General features: G+C 36.3%; 3 protein-coding genes across 7 annotated transcripts; 2 read left to right on the forward strand and 1 right to left on the reverse strand.

The window, feature by feature from the left end:
- Window positions 1–60: 60 nt before the first annotated feature.
- Window positions 61–4,177, reverse strand: Ate1 (arginyltransferase 1). Of its 4 annotated transcripts, XM_072905178.1 has the most exons (10): window positions 3,939–4,176; window positions 3,711–3,852; window positions 3,419–3,545; window positions 3,182–3,312; window positions 2,685–3,094; window positions 2,118–2,279; window positions 1,446–1,601; window positions 1,009–1,181; window positions 651–912; window positions 61–462 (listed from the first exon to the last, which is right to left on the reverse strand). In XM_072905178.1, exons 2-10 carry the CDS (start codon window positions 3,805–3,807, stop codon window positions 295–297), a joined length of 1,686 nt encoding a protein of 561 aa, XP_072761279.1. In that variant the 5' UTR covers window positions 3,808–3,852; window positions 3,939–4,176; the 3' UTR covers window positions 61–294. The 4 variants fall into 4 exon arrangements, with proteins under 4 accessions (XP_072761279.1, XP_072761276.1, XP_072761278.1 ...); XM_072905175.1 differs by lacking the exon at window positions 1,446–1,601 and having other exon boundaries at window positions 3,939–4,177; XM_072905177.1 differs by lacking the exon at window positions 2,118–2,279 and having other exon boundaries at window positions 1,554–1,601.
- A 275-nt stretch (window positions 4,178–4,452) lies between these two features.
- LOC140672781 (ARL14 effector protein) lies at window positions 4,453–5,623 on the forward strand. Of its 2 annotated transcripts, none has more exons than XR_012047945.1 (4): window positions 4,453–4,676; window positions 4,749–5,008; window positions 5,098–5,285; window positions 5,497–5,623. XR_012047945.1 is itself a non-coding variant. In XM_072905181.1 (4 exons), exons 1-3 carry the CDS (start codon window positions 4,614–4,616, stop codon window positions 5,189–5,191), a joined length of 417 nt encoding a protein of 138 aa, XP_072761282.1. In that variant the 5' UTR covers window positions 4,453–4,613; the 3' UTR covers window positions 5,192–5,224; window positions 5,497–5,614. The 2 variants fall into 2 exon arrangements, 1 of the variants encoding a protein (XP_072761282.1); XM_072905181.1 differs by having other exon boundaries at window positions 5,098–5,224; window positions 5,497–5,614.
- Window positions 5,624–8,894: 3,271 nt separating this feature from the next.
- On the forward strand, window positions 8,895–13,831 carry LOC140672780 (GTP-binding protein Di-Ras2). The gene is made up of 3 exons (XM_072905180.1): window positions 8,895–9,077; window positions 10,581–10,799; window positions 11,449–13,831. Exons 1-3 carry the CDS (start codon window positions 8,940–8,942, stop codon window positions 11,680–11,682), a joined length of 591 nt encoding a protein of 196 aa, XP_072761281.1. The 5' UTR covers window positions 8,895–8,939; the 3' UTR covers window positions 11,683–13,831.
- Window positions 13,832–15,417: the final 1,586 nt, after the last annotated feature.

A 15,417-nucleotide genomic window follows, 5' to 3' on the forward strand; every position in this document is an offset into this window, starting at 1 on the left:
TATATATATATGAGCATAAGAATTGAGTTATATCAAATTAAAAAAAAACGCACAAATAGGTAGTGTAATAATGTAATTATTTATTTATATATACATATATGTAAATGTAATTATTTTTATACAAATTTGTAATTGTGCTAAGCAAATTTTTGTTGCTAAATATCAACAAAAATTTAACTAAATTAGCAATTTTCTTATTCACATCAGTCAGTAATTAATCTCTGAAACATTTTTCAAAAGATCTTTTACAATAAATTTTTAAATTATGATAATGTTTGCCACTTTTATATATAATCACTCTCTGGAATAACGATAGAGCAACATTCTTCGCGCACATGGCATTCCGACAAGACTGGCATATTCCTCTATCTTACGTTTTTCTTCTCGCGTTGTTTGACACATCTTTTGTTGTTCATTATATTTTTTATATGGCATCGCAATACGCTTGTATAAAATCAATACCTTAAAAAATGTTTAATAATGAAATAAAAATAATTTTAACACACAATATTAAAATTTTAAAAATTGTACAATATATAATTAAATTGTAATTTTGTACTTCAATACGAAATTTATCACAAACATTATACGATTTTATTAGCAAAAAAAAGTAATGATTTTTTGTAATGTTATTTCTTAGAAAAATATACCTCTCGAACATCAATTACACCGTCCTCATCAATTGCGTTCAAATTGTCATTCAAACGACTATATTTTTCGTTATCCAATTTAGTTAGACACGGGTCTATGTCGCACCACACGTATGTTTGCGGGCATAGAAGTTTCGATGGTCGCATTTTGGCTTTATATCGCATTTTTGGACAAGTGTGAATGTAAAAGCCCATGTAATAGTATTTTAGATCGCTCGTGATTTTGTTCAGCTGTCTCGTTAAATAAACTTCTCGCAGAGAACTGGAAATAATAATTACATTATTCAGAATTGTAGTTATCCGCGAATTCAATCGTACCATGAGAATTTTGATTTCATTTAAGGACCTAAATACAAACCTAAAAGTTCCCAAGGAGAGTTGACTATATGTCGGATCATAAAAAAAGTACACGCTTGAGATACACGACGGCAGAATATCTATCACTCCGACTGCTATTAATTCATTATCTAACCAGTATTGCTCATGAAAAGAGCCATAGCCTTGTGGTGGCCCATTATTGGGTGTCCATTGCTTTAAAACATTATTTTATTATTTTAGGTACCATTTAGTTATTTCATTTTTATGGTAACTAAAAATATAGACTGATAATAAAAGTCTTTAATGACCAATAAAGAAACTATAGACTCTGCGCTTTTGTAAAATAGAAAATACACATGTGTATGACAATAATACAAACAAATAAACATTTTTGTTTACTATAATGCATAAATCTCTCAAGGCATTTTTCTAATATTATTTGAGAATAAATACATAAAGATTAGATACAAAGTGTACCTGCAAGGGACTTTTTACAAGAAAATTAAAGAATGACTTTTGATCGCATTCCTCCGGTGGATCGTTGTGAATGGCCATTTGATATTTTTTATAAAGACTTGTACTCACATCAAAGGTACTAAGGAACTCGTCCGACATCACTCTTACCAATTTCATCTGATAAAAACATTTGCAGATGTAAAATTTGTGTAACATTTAGCTAACAAATAAAATTGTGTCTGGTATGAAAATTACTATCATGATCGTCGAGCAATACAATGATATAATCATATGTTTCCTGATTGATTAAAAAGAAAGGTCCACTTTGCTCCAATCGTGACATTATGCTGCCTGTTTACACATCACAAATCTTCCAGCTTAGTTTCTTCTTAATATATTTCAATATTTAATTTTAAAAGAGCTATTTAAGATTGTTGATAATTGTAGAAAATAAAAAAAGATTTAATCAAAAGCGCATAGTCATCTATTATGGTTTCTTGTCTATAAAATAATGTAATTAATTTCACGTCAAATCTGTGATTTCTATTTCTGTTTCGATATACAATCTAAATAGTTCTGCGTTAAGATACCTGATCACATCTTATATCTCTGAACTTAGTATACACTTGAATTAGAATCTCATCTTAAAGCAATTTCTGTCTAAGACACCTTATACGAAACGTATAAGATTACCTGTAAAGGGGACTTTACGAGAAATCTCGTGTATTGTTGTTCTGTAACCTTTTCAGCCGGATCTCCATGTATCGTGGTCTGATACTTTTTGTAAACTTCGTAAGACTTTTTCGAGGTCTTTAGATATTCAGGGCTCATCGGCGCAGTTCGAACTAATCTCAGCTTACAAAAATTATTAACTTAACACAAATCTCTCAATCAAGAAGATAACAAAGCCAATAATTTTCGCAATAAAAAATATAACGTTGCGACTAGTTTATAATAATATTAAAAAATTATAAAGATTGTGGTGGTGGAAAAATAATATGGATGAATTTTGTGGTACAAGTTAAACGTATAAATATTGATCAGTCTATCGAATTTCTAAAATAAAGCCGGCATATTTAACAAATATCGATTACTATTTTTTACTTGCATTATGTACCTTTAATATGCAAAATTGGAGAAAAGAGGACCATATATTAAGAACAATGTACAGAAATAAGAATATTATTTTATAATAAAAATCAGGAAACTTCTGATAAAATAAATAATAATTTTAAAGTTTAATCATTGATATTGTATTACCTCCAACTTTCTCGAACCAGTAGACACCTCCTCAAATAATTCCTCTAAAGTCTTAGTATGATTCTGTTGTTTCCTGTCTTTCATAATACTTTCAATTTCACTTTGCGATTTACCTAGAGCCAACAACTTATTTTGCTTGCGTTCCAAACGTAATAGCTTTGCTTTTTTGCAAGGTACTACGTTAGTAATTTCGCTTCTAGCATGCAGACTACTTTTGCCGTCAGACTTTGTCATCTGTTCTTTGCTCCTCGATGTAGAAGTAGAGTTTATTTGAGGTTTGGATTTTACTAAATTGACAGACAGTCTTCCACTCAGTTCATCATCAACAGATGAAACATTAATTTGAGACGCATTTTTTTCCGCTTTCGCCAAATACTTTGAATAATTGGATACTTCCCTATTATTTATATCTAATAATAAATATTATAAAGTTATTAAACAATTCACACAAGTGTTATTATTATAAATCAGATTCTTTAAAATTCTAAAGTTGTTACCTATGTTATCTTGTTGTTCTTCATTTGTAGCTCCAACATTATCATTTGTCAATTCATTTCTCAAAAACTTTACCATACGCTTCAAGATTTTTTTTTGAGACTTTGATATTCTAAAGTTTAACGCTTCGCATCTAAAAATAATTATTATTCATGTATATTTTGTTCCAAGTTATATCTTAATCAGAAATTATGATTAAGTAACATATGACATTTGAAACTGAAATGAATATCACTCACTTTATAGTATATTGCGGACAGCAGGTTTGATTCATAGTAGGTTTGTAACAGTAACAGCCACTTCTTCTCCAGCCTCGGTCTATCAAACTCTCATAATCTTGCACCGTCAGCGAATGCGCCCACATGCCTGATGACAAACAACAAATATAATGTATGTACTATTATGATAGACGTTTATATAATTTGCAATAAAAAAAGCATCTATTTGAAAATGTTTTAGAATGATAAGAGGTTATCTAATGTTATACAAAGCAAAATGTGTTTTGCTTTGTTTGAATGTCTTTGCACTCACCGTGACTGAAGTTCGTATCAGAACTTTTGCAGTAGCCGCACTTGTAGCCCTCGTGTTCCGCATAATATTCCACGATGCTGTACGACTGCTTAGCCATTTTAGTAAATTTATTGATGAACTGTGCTCCGATTCTATCGTTGCTCTGCAATTAAATTGGATACAAACGTTAGCAAAAGACATCGTTTGTATCTTTCTATCCTATAAAGTTCCGATACTTTCGAAACATACTTAGATATTTGCCTCGGGTAATTATCGATTAAAAAATACAGAAGAACTATTTTCCTCGCTCGATTAATTTCCTGCTAAACTTGCTCTTTTTAACCTTAACGGTTTCTCACATTTTTTTTAACCTTTCATACGTTTGTCAAACTGTCAAACACAGCTGATGCAGCAACTGCAGGCTGCAGGCTGCAGGCTGCAGGCTGCAAGCTCTGGTGTGAGTGACATAATACACGAATATCTAGATGCAGTACTTTCGATTCAAAAACACTCCGTTTGACGCCATTTTCATTTCGAAGCATCTTCGACGGACCAATCAGAGCGAAGATTTAAAGCAAAATAGCATCAACCTAAAAACGAAGAAACTGAGAAAAAAATTTTAATCAAAAATAAAAAAGAATCTTTCTCGATCAAATAAAAAAGAAGAGAAATCTTTTTCTAATTCTCTCTTTCTTTTTACATTTCATTTTTTCATGTTATCCAGACACATTATAGTTGCTCATCTATGCACTTATTGTATCTATGCCCTTATATCTTACAAGTGTGCCCAACTTCAGACGAAAACGGGAGACGAAAACAGTTCCGCATGTGGTTATGGCTTTTATTTATTTTAAGTAGACAGGTAAAAATATGACATTGAAATGTATTGGTAATTTTTCAAGTTAAAAGTCTGACGAATGAAAAATGGAGAATTCTACAACCGGCGCGAATACATCGAGCAATCAAGCTCCCGCACGTGGCGAAAGAGTAAGCATCGGTCAACGAAAGTATAATCTTTGAAAGGAGAAATTAATCCAATCCTTCCAATTATGTCCGCAGAAGAGTCGAGGCTCCAGGCAAAAGGCTGTAGATAATTTGAGCAAAAAATTTCTGCGAAACTTCGATCCGGAACGCAGCGAGCGAGAGAAACGTAAGCTGTATCGTCGATTGTATCACAGTCACAGGAGGCATTTGTACGACGATAAAGGTATCTTCATACAAACGTCAGGTGATCTTTGCGACTGCTTGGACACAGATTGTCCCGGATGTCACTTTCCGTGTGCCAAGTGCTCTTCCCCAAAGTGTGGTCATGAATGCAGGTATCTTTTTAAGAGTTTCCATATCCAATGAAAGCCTGATTCCTTTTGTCGCGAAGCAATTTATTTCTAAGTTGGTCGTCTATCGTCAGGAATAATCGCAAATGGGCCTACGACACTATTCACTGCGAAGGAACTGATACTGTGATAAAAAATCCATTGTTGAAAGAGTCTGAAGCAAAATGAGAGCGATACGTAATAATTGAGATCTATAAGAATGTGTGTATATAAAATATCTTCACAACGAAGGTTGAATCATCTTATTATTATCTCTTATAAGGTGTAGTTATATAATAAATAAAAATAAATTTTTATAATAAGCTTGAAATGTATTCTACGTGTTACGAAAAAAGAGAGTTGACGGATTCTTTAATAGCACTGTCAAATGATTCTTAAATAATGCGTTAAAGTTACACATACAATTTAAAATATTTTATTATATTATATAATCGATGAGTGACGTGTTACAACTGGAGTTTTGTCCTTTGTAGGTACCGATGTAATTTTAACAAATTCAATTTTCGAGGCTAAAGAAAGGAACGTGGATAAAAGGACAATTCTAGCACAAAAGATATATTCTTGCTCCTATCTGAAATGAATTTCATCGAAATGATAATATTACTCATTTTCGCGCCTAAAATGCATGCTCGTACGACACGTCACTGCGTCGCACACACTTTCACAAACACACATATACACGGAAGCGCTATTGATTTTCCGCGGGACGCTTTCAGCATCGGTGCGCACGTTTTGCACGCACACGCACACACACCCACACACACGTACAGACACGAGCGCGCGGAGGGCGCGCGCTTCGTTTTCGTCCGCGAGAATTCCGTGGAAAATTCGCGTTGACCTGAAAGAAAGAAACGAAAGGAAAGGGGAAAAAAAAAAATACTCGGTTCATGTTCCCATTCGCGAGAAAGTCGCGGGGACCGACTTCGTCGTTAGCCCGTACGTAAAACGTGACGCAAACCCGGCCGTCGTCTTCGGCCAATTTGACAGTCGCGCCGCGTCTCCGAGGACAGCCGCGAGACGTGAGCGGGTCAGGGGGTTGACGTTCGGGAGGCGCGCTAGTTTGCCGCGTCGGTCGGTTCGTCGCGATTCGTGACAGGCGTGTAATCGACGGGGGAGAAAGAGAGAGACGTCCAAAGAAGCGTCGTCCTCTTTCCGTTCGTGTCCGAGCGTACTCGCCGTCGCCGAGGTGCCGGACCCACGCACGCACGCACGCACGCATCTGTACGGAACGCGCGAGTGACAACCGCGAGGAAACGATCGTCGAGGCTTCTCCGTCGTCGTCGTCGTCGTCGTCGTCGTCGTCGTCGTCGTCGTCGTCGTCGTGTGAACGTCTGTGTGAGTGCGGCCGTCGGGGCGATCGAACGGGGTTCCGGAGTCGAGGAGGGAAGCTTCCAGCTCTTCGGGGCCGTAGCAGGTTTCATTTTTCGGAATATAACATGTTTTTTTTTCATCCGCCCTTCGCCCTCTCTGCCGTTCTTCCCGTCCAGAGCGATGCAGTTATCGTCGAATGTGACAAACATCGCGTTATGTCGATAATAATCGGGGGTTAGTGTTGTCTCGCCTGGGTCTCTTCTTCTCGCACTGCAATTTCGTATTACCTTTATTCGTTCCAAGTGCGAGTGCATGCTCGTGCAGTGTAGAAAAATTCAAACGAAAATAGCATCATCGTGAGTACATCATATTTATTAAATAGATTATTTAAAAAGCTTCAGTTTTTGAATTATCTTCGAAGGGATGGATCTCGACGGGACTAATATTGTCAAGTTGACAGCTGTCAACGCGCCTCGAAATGTCATGTTTTCAGCTTCTAAAGAACAACGTTCTCCCTCAGATCTTTGCAATGTCAGTATGAACATTTTGTCATTAAAAGATGATTTCGACGCGGAATGAAAATACGTTATAATCGAAACGAATCAGTCGGTCGGAAATGAAAACGTAATCGTCATATATCCGTTATATTGTACGATATTACAAACTCGCTCGTGATTTCGATGATAACGAAAATTACAGGGATGGGATTCGACGAGATCGATTGGAGTAATCGTTACACTGGGGGGTAAATATAACACATATACGCGGTAATAATTTTCTACGATATTGTATTATATAAATATTTCTGAACTATATTTTCGTAGCATTTATATAAGATATATATATATATATAAAACAGTAGTATCTAAGGGTCATTAGTTTCACTATTGGAGAATATTTCAATGCTCCGTCGTGCAATTACCTTGATTGCTTCTGTAATTTTGGTGAATTCACGTTTCGATGTCACACACGAAAGAACGTTCTTATTTCCGTCAATGCAAACACAGATGATAAGGAAGATGTATTTAGCATCTGTATATATTCGGAAAATGAAATTTACCGAAATTGCACGGTGTTTGTTCGGAAAATTGTGAAATTCCGTTTAATTCACGAATCATTTTCGCATCTTAATTAATTAAGATATCTTCCCTCTTCTATTCGAGCTGACAAAATTCATAAAAAAATTACGTTTTTTTAAATTAACGCTTATATTTTATGATTTTAAATATTAGATATTAATTGAAATTTTCTTGAAATTACTCTACATAAATCGCTATTCTCTTAATCATCTCATATATATTTTTAATTGCATTATTATATTTAAATGAGAAAAAAACTAATTTTAATTTCAAATCAAACATATATTCCCTTTAAGTAAGACTTATCAAATCTATTGATATCTTTGCATTTCGTATATATTTTATATTTTTTCTCCTTCTCATTCTATAACATATTGTCTATTTCATTTTGAATACACAAAAGAATACAATTATGATAAACTAACTTAGTTTCTTTCAGTTTCTTTAGCTTTCTTTTTTAATAATCCTATAAAAAATATATTTACGTAGAAAAACCTATATTCGCGGATCTTGGAAGGTGGGAAAGAAGATATAGAAACGCAAGTGAAACGAACAGACTTTTCGCGGACGGTGAACGCGATCGGCGCACATGGTCGCATCGGTTGCGAGAAAGGGATGGATTTACTGCTTTTATGCATTATACACATCCCTCGTATAAAGTAAATATTTTTATATATGCTCGGAATATGAATATACATATGAATATATAATATTTTTTCAAAATATCATATGCGGGAAGAGAGAGTTATCGAGAAAGTGCGCGAGATAGCGAGAACGGACAGCCGCATAAGGCTGTGTGTAGGAGGAAGGGACACATGCGGTAGAATGCGGCTTCGTGGGTGTCGTCATCGGAGAGTCTACGTCACGAGATACGCGCGGAAGGACGGACGGATGTAACCTTTCGCGGGTTCAGATTATTAACCGCGTGGGCGAAGCGCGGAAGATGTATGGCGTGCGCATCATTTATACGGGGTGTTCCGAGACCGTCGGATGTCCTTCTGTCGTTGCACAGAGTTCCCGGCTGATTTGAAGACCGTTCTTCTCCTTGACGAAGATATCAGAATAATTAATTTTCGAAGAGGAAAGAGAGAGAGAGATATAACGATGTTTGATTAATTTCAAGATTTTTAAAAATTTGTGGATTAATTACGGTGCTGTGAAAAATTTGAAAAGATGCGAGAAACGACGGTATCTTGGTGGAGAAAAAAATCGTCTTCAAATTGGCCGATTAAAAGGACATCAGAGGTGATGGTGGTGGTGGTGGTGATGGTGGTGGTGGTTCTGTGGGACACCTAGTACAGCTTTTGCGTGTCGTGCGACAGGTCGAGCGGTGATCGGGGGTTGCGCGAGGAGAGGGTTCGCGAAGAGTGGTCGTCTCGTACACATACCCTCGCTCCCCGTCCCTCTTCCCCTCCCGCGCCCACCCACTCACCCCCTACCCCCTCGTCGTCTATCTCCGTGCTCTCTCCGTGCGCAAGGGACCCCGAGCGTCGGGGGTTTACGTTGCCGGGACGGCAGATGTCAGGATGCCGGAGCAGAGCAACGACTATCGTGTGGTCGTGTTCGGGGCGGGCGGCGTCGGCAAAAGTTCCCTCGTGCTGCGTTTCGTGAAAGGATCCTTCCGCGAGTCCTACATACCGACCATCGAGGACACTTACAGACAGGTAAGCGTGCAATCGGCCACCAGGGTGGTTTCATTCCAAACAGAGTACATGTCCCTATAATTTACATATTTTTCACAGCCGACAGCCTATGTCTGATTAACGTAATTAACGTAATTAATTAGACGTAATTAATGAACCAAAAAAACTTAACTTTTCTGTTTCTCTTTTCTTTCTTCTTTTAATAGGGGTGGAGATAGAGAACTAACGAGATCGCGAGAGAATAATTGATTCTACAACTAGTATACTTAAATATTCGCAGAAGTTAAATATACATAATTGGTTTTAATTAATATTTTTAATTATGATATTTTATCATTTGCATCCTGCGCGTTTTTGCAACCCCTGGAAAAAAATAATCAACCGTCTTTGCTGGCACGTGTATCGCCGTAAAATTATAGATCGAGTTCTGTCATAAATTATAGATAGTGTAAAACTTGATATGCAATGTCGGACGCTACGTAGATAGTAATTTCCTCGTCGAAATTTAACGATTAATCGAATGTCCTCGTGTCTCGCACGCGCATACCGCAGAATCGCGATAACTGTTATTTACAAATTTAATATTTCCGTTCGTATATATCCGGCTAATAATATGCAAATATCGAATAATAAGACATAAAGAGGCGATAAAAACATGAAATTTGCAAATGATTCGCGGTTATACCATCGAGTATATATCTAAAGCATGCACTAGTAGTAGTGATATATAGTCATAGTAAAGTAGAAAATTAGTACTATATAATAATGCACGCTAATCAGGAAGTATAAGTTAAAAGCACATATCACATATTACCGATAGTTTCATGCTCGTAAAAGAAAAAGGGAGAGAGAGAGAGAACGTATCGTATCATATAAAGTAAATTAATTACATACTGGTAACACATGGTACGAAGTAATAATAAGGAGATTTATCGCATAAACTCTGCATACTCTGACGCTGTTTATAGAAAATTGATATCTTTGTGTAAGGCTATTCTCATCGACAACGCATAGATATAAATTCACACACATGTCAAGCTTTAATTATTCGTTAAAATAATGACAGTAATTTCGCGATCACTGATTATCTCTACATATATAATATGTAAATATATATTTATACAATATGATTTATAAATATATATCCATAATATATAAATTTATATAATATATAAATATATATTTTTATATTGTATAAATTTATTGTATATACATATATATATATATGTAATTTATATTTATATTTATATTGTATAAATTTGAAGAAAGGTACACGTGTGCACGATGCATATGTTGGAATAACGATGCTGGTGGGACTCTCGCTGTGTGCGCGACGAGAAGTGGTTGTCAAATGAAATCGCGCGGGACTCGAATGCATCATTTACGACTCGACTCGACTCAACTCGATCCGCGATCGACACGGGAAATGAAAAAAAAAAAAAAAAAAGAAAAATCGAGGAAGAGTCGAGTCGATCGAGCCCGTCGCGCGATCGTTCAACGTTGTGACCGTCTACGGTATTTCAGGTGATAAGTTGTGACAAAAACATATGCACACTTCAAATTACGGACACAACGGGGTCCCATCAGTTTCCCGCTATGCAGCGGCTTTCTATAAGCAAGGGTCACGCCTTCATCTTGGTGTACTCGGTATGCTCGCGGCAAAGCCTCGAGGAGCTACGACCGATCTGGGCCGTGATAAGGGAACTCAAGGGCCAGGATATCTCGCAGATACCCATCATGTTGGTAAGAACTCGCCACTTCAGCCCCCCTCATTTCTTTCAATTATTCCATCATCCCCAAATACAAATTAATTCTCGATTGATTTATATATATATATATATATATATATATATATATATATATCTTTTTCCATATACTTGAGAAAATAATCGTACAATTCTTGAACAAATATTATTTCACGTCATCGATTCGATAATAAATACTTGCAGAAGCTTGTATAATTCTTCTTACAATCTTTGTGATCTACAATCTTAATTTTGCGCCACTCTATTATTCGTTATCTATCTTAATAAAATAAAAAAAAATTATTTATCTATGATATAGCAATGCTTTCATCGTTTTCAACAACGATTAAATCTGATAAAGGGGCGTTAAATTTAAAGTCTTTTTTTTTACTGAAAAACTTTTCTAAAAAATTTGTATCGTATAAATTATACCCTTATCTTAAATTACACTATAAATTATATTAATACACTCGATATAATAATCCGGTTGAAAAAATCCGTTCCAAGTATATATCCTTACAAAAAAAAAAAAAAAAAAAAAAACTCTTATTCCTGCATAAGAAAGGGTTGTTTTAAATTCTCCTCCTTCGAAAATTTGGTGTCTCGTTTACATTTTAACGTCTTCGCGGTGTACCATCCACACTCAGGTCGGGAACAAATGCGACGAGAGCCCGTCGGTGCGCGAGGTGTCAATGAGCGAGGGCGCGGCCGAGGCGGCTAATTGGGGCTGCGGCTTCCTGGAGACCTCGGCCAAGACGAATCACAACGTGGACGCCCTGTTCCGAGACTTGCTCACCCTCGAGAAGAATCGCTCGGTGTCGTTACAGCCGGTGCAGAGCAACAACGCTATAAGACTTAAGGAGAAGTGTGCCGTTATGTAAAATCCGTCACGCTGATCCGCGTGTATTGTATATCGTATATCGCGATCGACATATACCGCATCACGCGATGATACTTGGCGAGGTACTTCCGGTACATATATATATACATAAACATATATTCGTTCTGGGGATCGTTACTTTTCGAGACGAGGGGCCTCGCCGATCCGATCTGATAATCTCAATAAAAACAAGGGGACGATTTATTAGCGATTTAAATCCCTGCGGCTTCCGTCTGTCGAGAACCCGTTAAAGTTTACCGTATTCGTTACAAAGGCGAACCTAGAGACGATAATATCTCCGCGAAACTTCGAATTCTAGAAATAATTTTCTAAGATTCCTCGAGAGAGATTTTAGAATTTCGAATTCTAAGAAATTATTCTGATTATTAATTTAATGGTTTAATTCGTCCGACAAGAGAGAAACAGAAAAAGAGAGAGAGAGAGAGAGAGAGAGAGAGAGAGAGAGGAGGGCGAGTATTTTTATTCGACGAAGGGGAGTTATTCGAACGATACGTGTGCGCGTTGATCGTCGATGTGTGAGAAGCTTCTTTTACTTTGAGTTTAATACTTTACGAAGTAGACCGCTCGAGCCGCGTATGATTTTCTCGATGCTCGATAATGACAAGTTATCGCGAGTTCCCGCTCTTGTTTTTCTCCACTCCACCACGGGATCGTCCCGCGGTAATCTCGATCTGCGACGAGCGTCATCAACAAGTGCAACGATGTCATTTTTTTATTATCTCTGAAAATAAGTAATCGCGCGTTTTTCGCAACTGCTCCGCCACGGGAAGAGTTAATTAATATGGTGTTAATTATAATATTATACTTCTGCAACATAATATACCGCATCATTATACCGCGCACGACATATCATCCTAAATAAATAATAAGTAATAAGAAAATTTTCTTATATTTTATAGGAAGAATTAATTTTTATAGAAGAGATTTATACATCGTATTATTGCGAGGGATGTAATTTACCGGTGTTGCATATTTTTTCAACAAAATTTTTTGCATAGATATTAATATATTTTTTTCAATTTAAATATTTAATTAATATTTTTTATAGATAAATAAAATAAGCATATATATATATATGTGGGATTAATTGTGATAACGATATAAATATATAATAGTAATTTGTAATGTAAAAAAAAAAATTATATATAATTGACAATTAATTCATCGGGATATATCGTATAGCAACAAGGCCCGAGTTTTATCGCGATTCTTATAATCGCTTCTTGTTATGATTAACTCTTCCAAGCTCTTCGTCTAACAGTAGCGGCAGATAATTAGTAATTTTTCAATAAGCTCTTGTTTATATACGCAGCGCCGAAAAGACCCCGATGATTAGCATCGTGTGAAACACACACACACACACGCGAAGTTAATCTCGAGCTTGCTTTAACGATATAGTCGAACGATTATCAGAATGATGATCGCTCGCGGAATTGTCGCTCTCTTTTCAATTTTTACAAATGTCGTTCCTTTTGCATACGGACAAGCAACGAATTGTTATGGAAGATCGACAAATACGATCAAGCGCAATTTATTCGCACGGTCTTAGCACTCGAATTTTTTCCAATAAGTCGCTCGCAATCTGTTTCGAGACGGTCTACGGTAAAGGGCAACCGAAACACGTTTCCTTTTTTCGAGGATTGATTTATTTGATCCCTTATATACGATGTACGTTCAATATATATGTATGTATATCAATTCAGTAAACTATACTGAATCTCTGAAAAATGTTGATAATATATGGATTCAGTAAAAAAATATATTGAACTGCGAGCGATCGCGTTGGAGTAAAATCAGAAAAATATCGATGTTGAAATATTCAGTAAAATAGACTGCGCGAAGAGATTGTTGTAGGAATGAATTATTACCGAGTACTCCTAGAGCGAAATATACTGACAAAAGTAGGAACTTGAACAGAATGAAAATTTTACTTAATAAAAAGGGATTTATTCGAGATGGCCCTTGTCTGTAGACTGTCTCAATTTAGCGATGTGCTAAATCGATAATAGTAGATGCTCTTCCATGAAAATTCCGCAATGCTCCGCAATCCGAGACTACCGCATGACGATTAGGGGGATTGGTATAATGCGCGCGCGTCAGAGTTTTTTTTCGCGAAGATGACAAGAGAGAGAGAGAGAGAGAGAGAGCGAGAGATCGAATGAGAGAGAGGGAGAGAGAGAGAAAAGCGTGTATGCAAAAGTAGATAAGAGTTGTTACGAGATTGGTTTTTGTTGAATAGTTGTAAGAGAATTTTGTAATAACTATTATGCTAATTAGAGTTATAAAACAACTGACAGACACACACACACATACACACACGCAGATGCAAGTTGTGTTAACGTATATCATATTATGCGTGCAAATACACATATATAGATATATACAATACACATACACACAACACGCGTAGGCACAAATCTGTTGACGGACGCATCGCAAAAGGGATTACGAGGTTGTAACTGTACATGCGATTATATACGAGTTACACGTTTTCCATGTCGACGCAACGTTTTTAATGTTTTTTTTTTTTTTTTTTTTTATAGAGGATAGATCGCATCCGAAACATTTTTAGACATTCCTACGGAAAATTTCTAACAAACGTAGATAATTAACGACTAATTATACACGAATCCCCCTCCCCCGCTCTCCGCCTTTTCCCTGCGCAAATCATTGAACGTGTCCATAATTTCCTTCGTGTCGTAACTACCCTCTTATCAAGCCCGTTTTACGGATATATCAAGATAGACCGGAGAGCGCTTCTTCCTCCTCAATGTTCCTCAACCCCGTCGTCGCGATGTCGTCGATGTCGATACGATCGATGTTAAATACACGTCGCGCCGAAGCTAACGATGATGTTGATAATGACGATGATGATCCGCCGCCTGCACTTGAACGCGTCTCGACTAGCAGTTCCGCGTTTGAAGGGTCGTATTTATAGTCGGCGATACTCGAGTGGTGTCTCGAGGGTATATCGAGTGATATGCATACAATGAATCTAAAATCGAACCGGTACATTTATATATATATATATTCATATATGTTGCGTCCTCGAAATAATATCTTCGTTGTGAAATTTGTGGTTTTCAAAACTTGAAGAAAAATGTAGATTTTAAGATACATTCATTATAATGTACTTAGTATATTTAAAAAAATTTTTTTATCTCTCTGTAATAACAAGTAGACCTTTTTTCACTTTCTTCCTTTTCATTTTATGTTATAACAACAGTATGATTTAATTTATTTTATAATATATATAAAATTTATAATATATTCTCTCTATAACATTTTGAAATCTTATTTGATTCTTTATCGTTGCTCTATTTATTTCATTTATTGTTCAATTATGTTATATATGATCGTGAAAGATTGTCGTGAGACCAACGGATAGGTAATGACGTCCGCGAAATGTAGCTAGTCGGCGATCGGACTCGAAATTGGAAATCTTCCTTTGAATAAGTCGACAATACATTCCCAACCAGGTCGGAGCGTCAGCTGTTGGCAACATCAATGCCATCAATTACAGATCATCGATGCATCGAGGCGAGCCGGGGCTAGAAATGGCTATTGAAGGTATTGCGATGGATATCGTTGTAAGAATTGATGAGTATCGTTAGAAATAAAAGTCAAGACAATATGCAGTTTAGTAATAACTTGAATATATTCTTGATTTATGTAAAAATATTTATTTATTTATAATATATATAGCGAACGATGA

Source organism: Anoplolepis gracilipes, chromosome 13 (assembly GCF_047496725.1).
Source record: "Anoplolepis gracilipes chromosome 13, ASM4749672v1, whole genome shotgun sequence".
NCBI classification, from domain to species: domain Eukaryota; kingdom Metazoa; phylum Arthropoda; class Insecta; order Hymenoptera; family Formicidae; genus Anoplolepis; species Anoplolepis gracilipes.

Coding starts and splice junctions, on each gene's coding strand:
- LOC140672781 (XM_072905181.1), top strand. CDS start 4,614: ATGGAGAATTCTACAACCGGCGCGAATACATCGAGCAATCAAGCTCCC. Junction 4,677..4,748: donor CTCCCGCACGTGGCGAAAGA/GTAAGCATCGGT, acceptor TTATGTCCGCAG/AAGAGTCGAGGCTCCAGGCA. Junction 5,009..5,097: donor AAGTGTGGTCATGAATGCAG/GTATCTTTTTAA, acceptor GTCTATCGTCAG/GAATAATCGCAAATGGGCCT.
- Ate1 (XM_072905178.1), bottom strand. CDS start 3,807: ATGGCTAAGCAGTCGTACAGCATCGTGGAATATTATGCGGAACACGAG. Junction 2,280..2,684: donor CTGGTTCGAGAAAGTTGGAG/GTAATACAATAT, acceptor AATTTTTGTAAG/CTGAGATTAGTTCGAACTGC. Junction 463..650: donor GTGTAATTGATGTTCGAGAG/GTATATTTTTCT, acceptor ACATTTTTTAAG/GTATTGATTTTATACAAGCG.
- LOC140672780 (XM_072905180.1), top strand. CDS start 8,940: ATGCCGGAGCAGAGCAACGACTATCGTGTGGTCGTGTTCGGGGCGGGC. Junction 9,078..10,580: donor TCGAGGACACTTACAGACAG/GTAAGCGTGCAA, acceptor ACGGTATTTCAG/GTGATAAGTTGTGACAAAAA. Junction 10,800..11,448: donor CGCAGATACCCATCATGTTG/GTAAGAACTCGC, acceptor ATCCACACTCAG/GTCGGGAACAAATGCGACGA.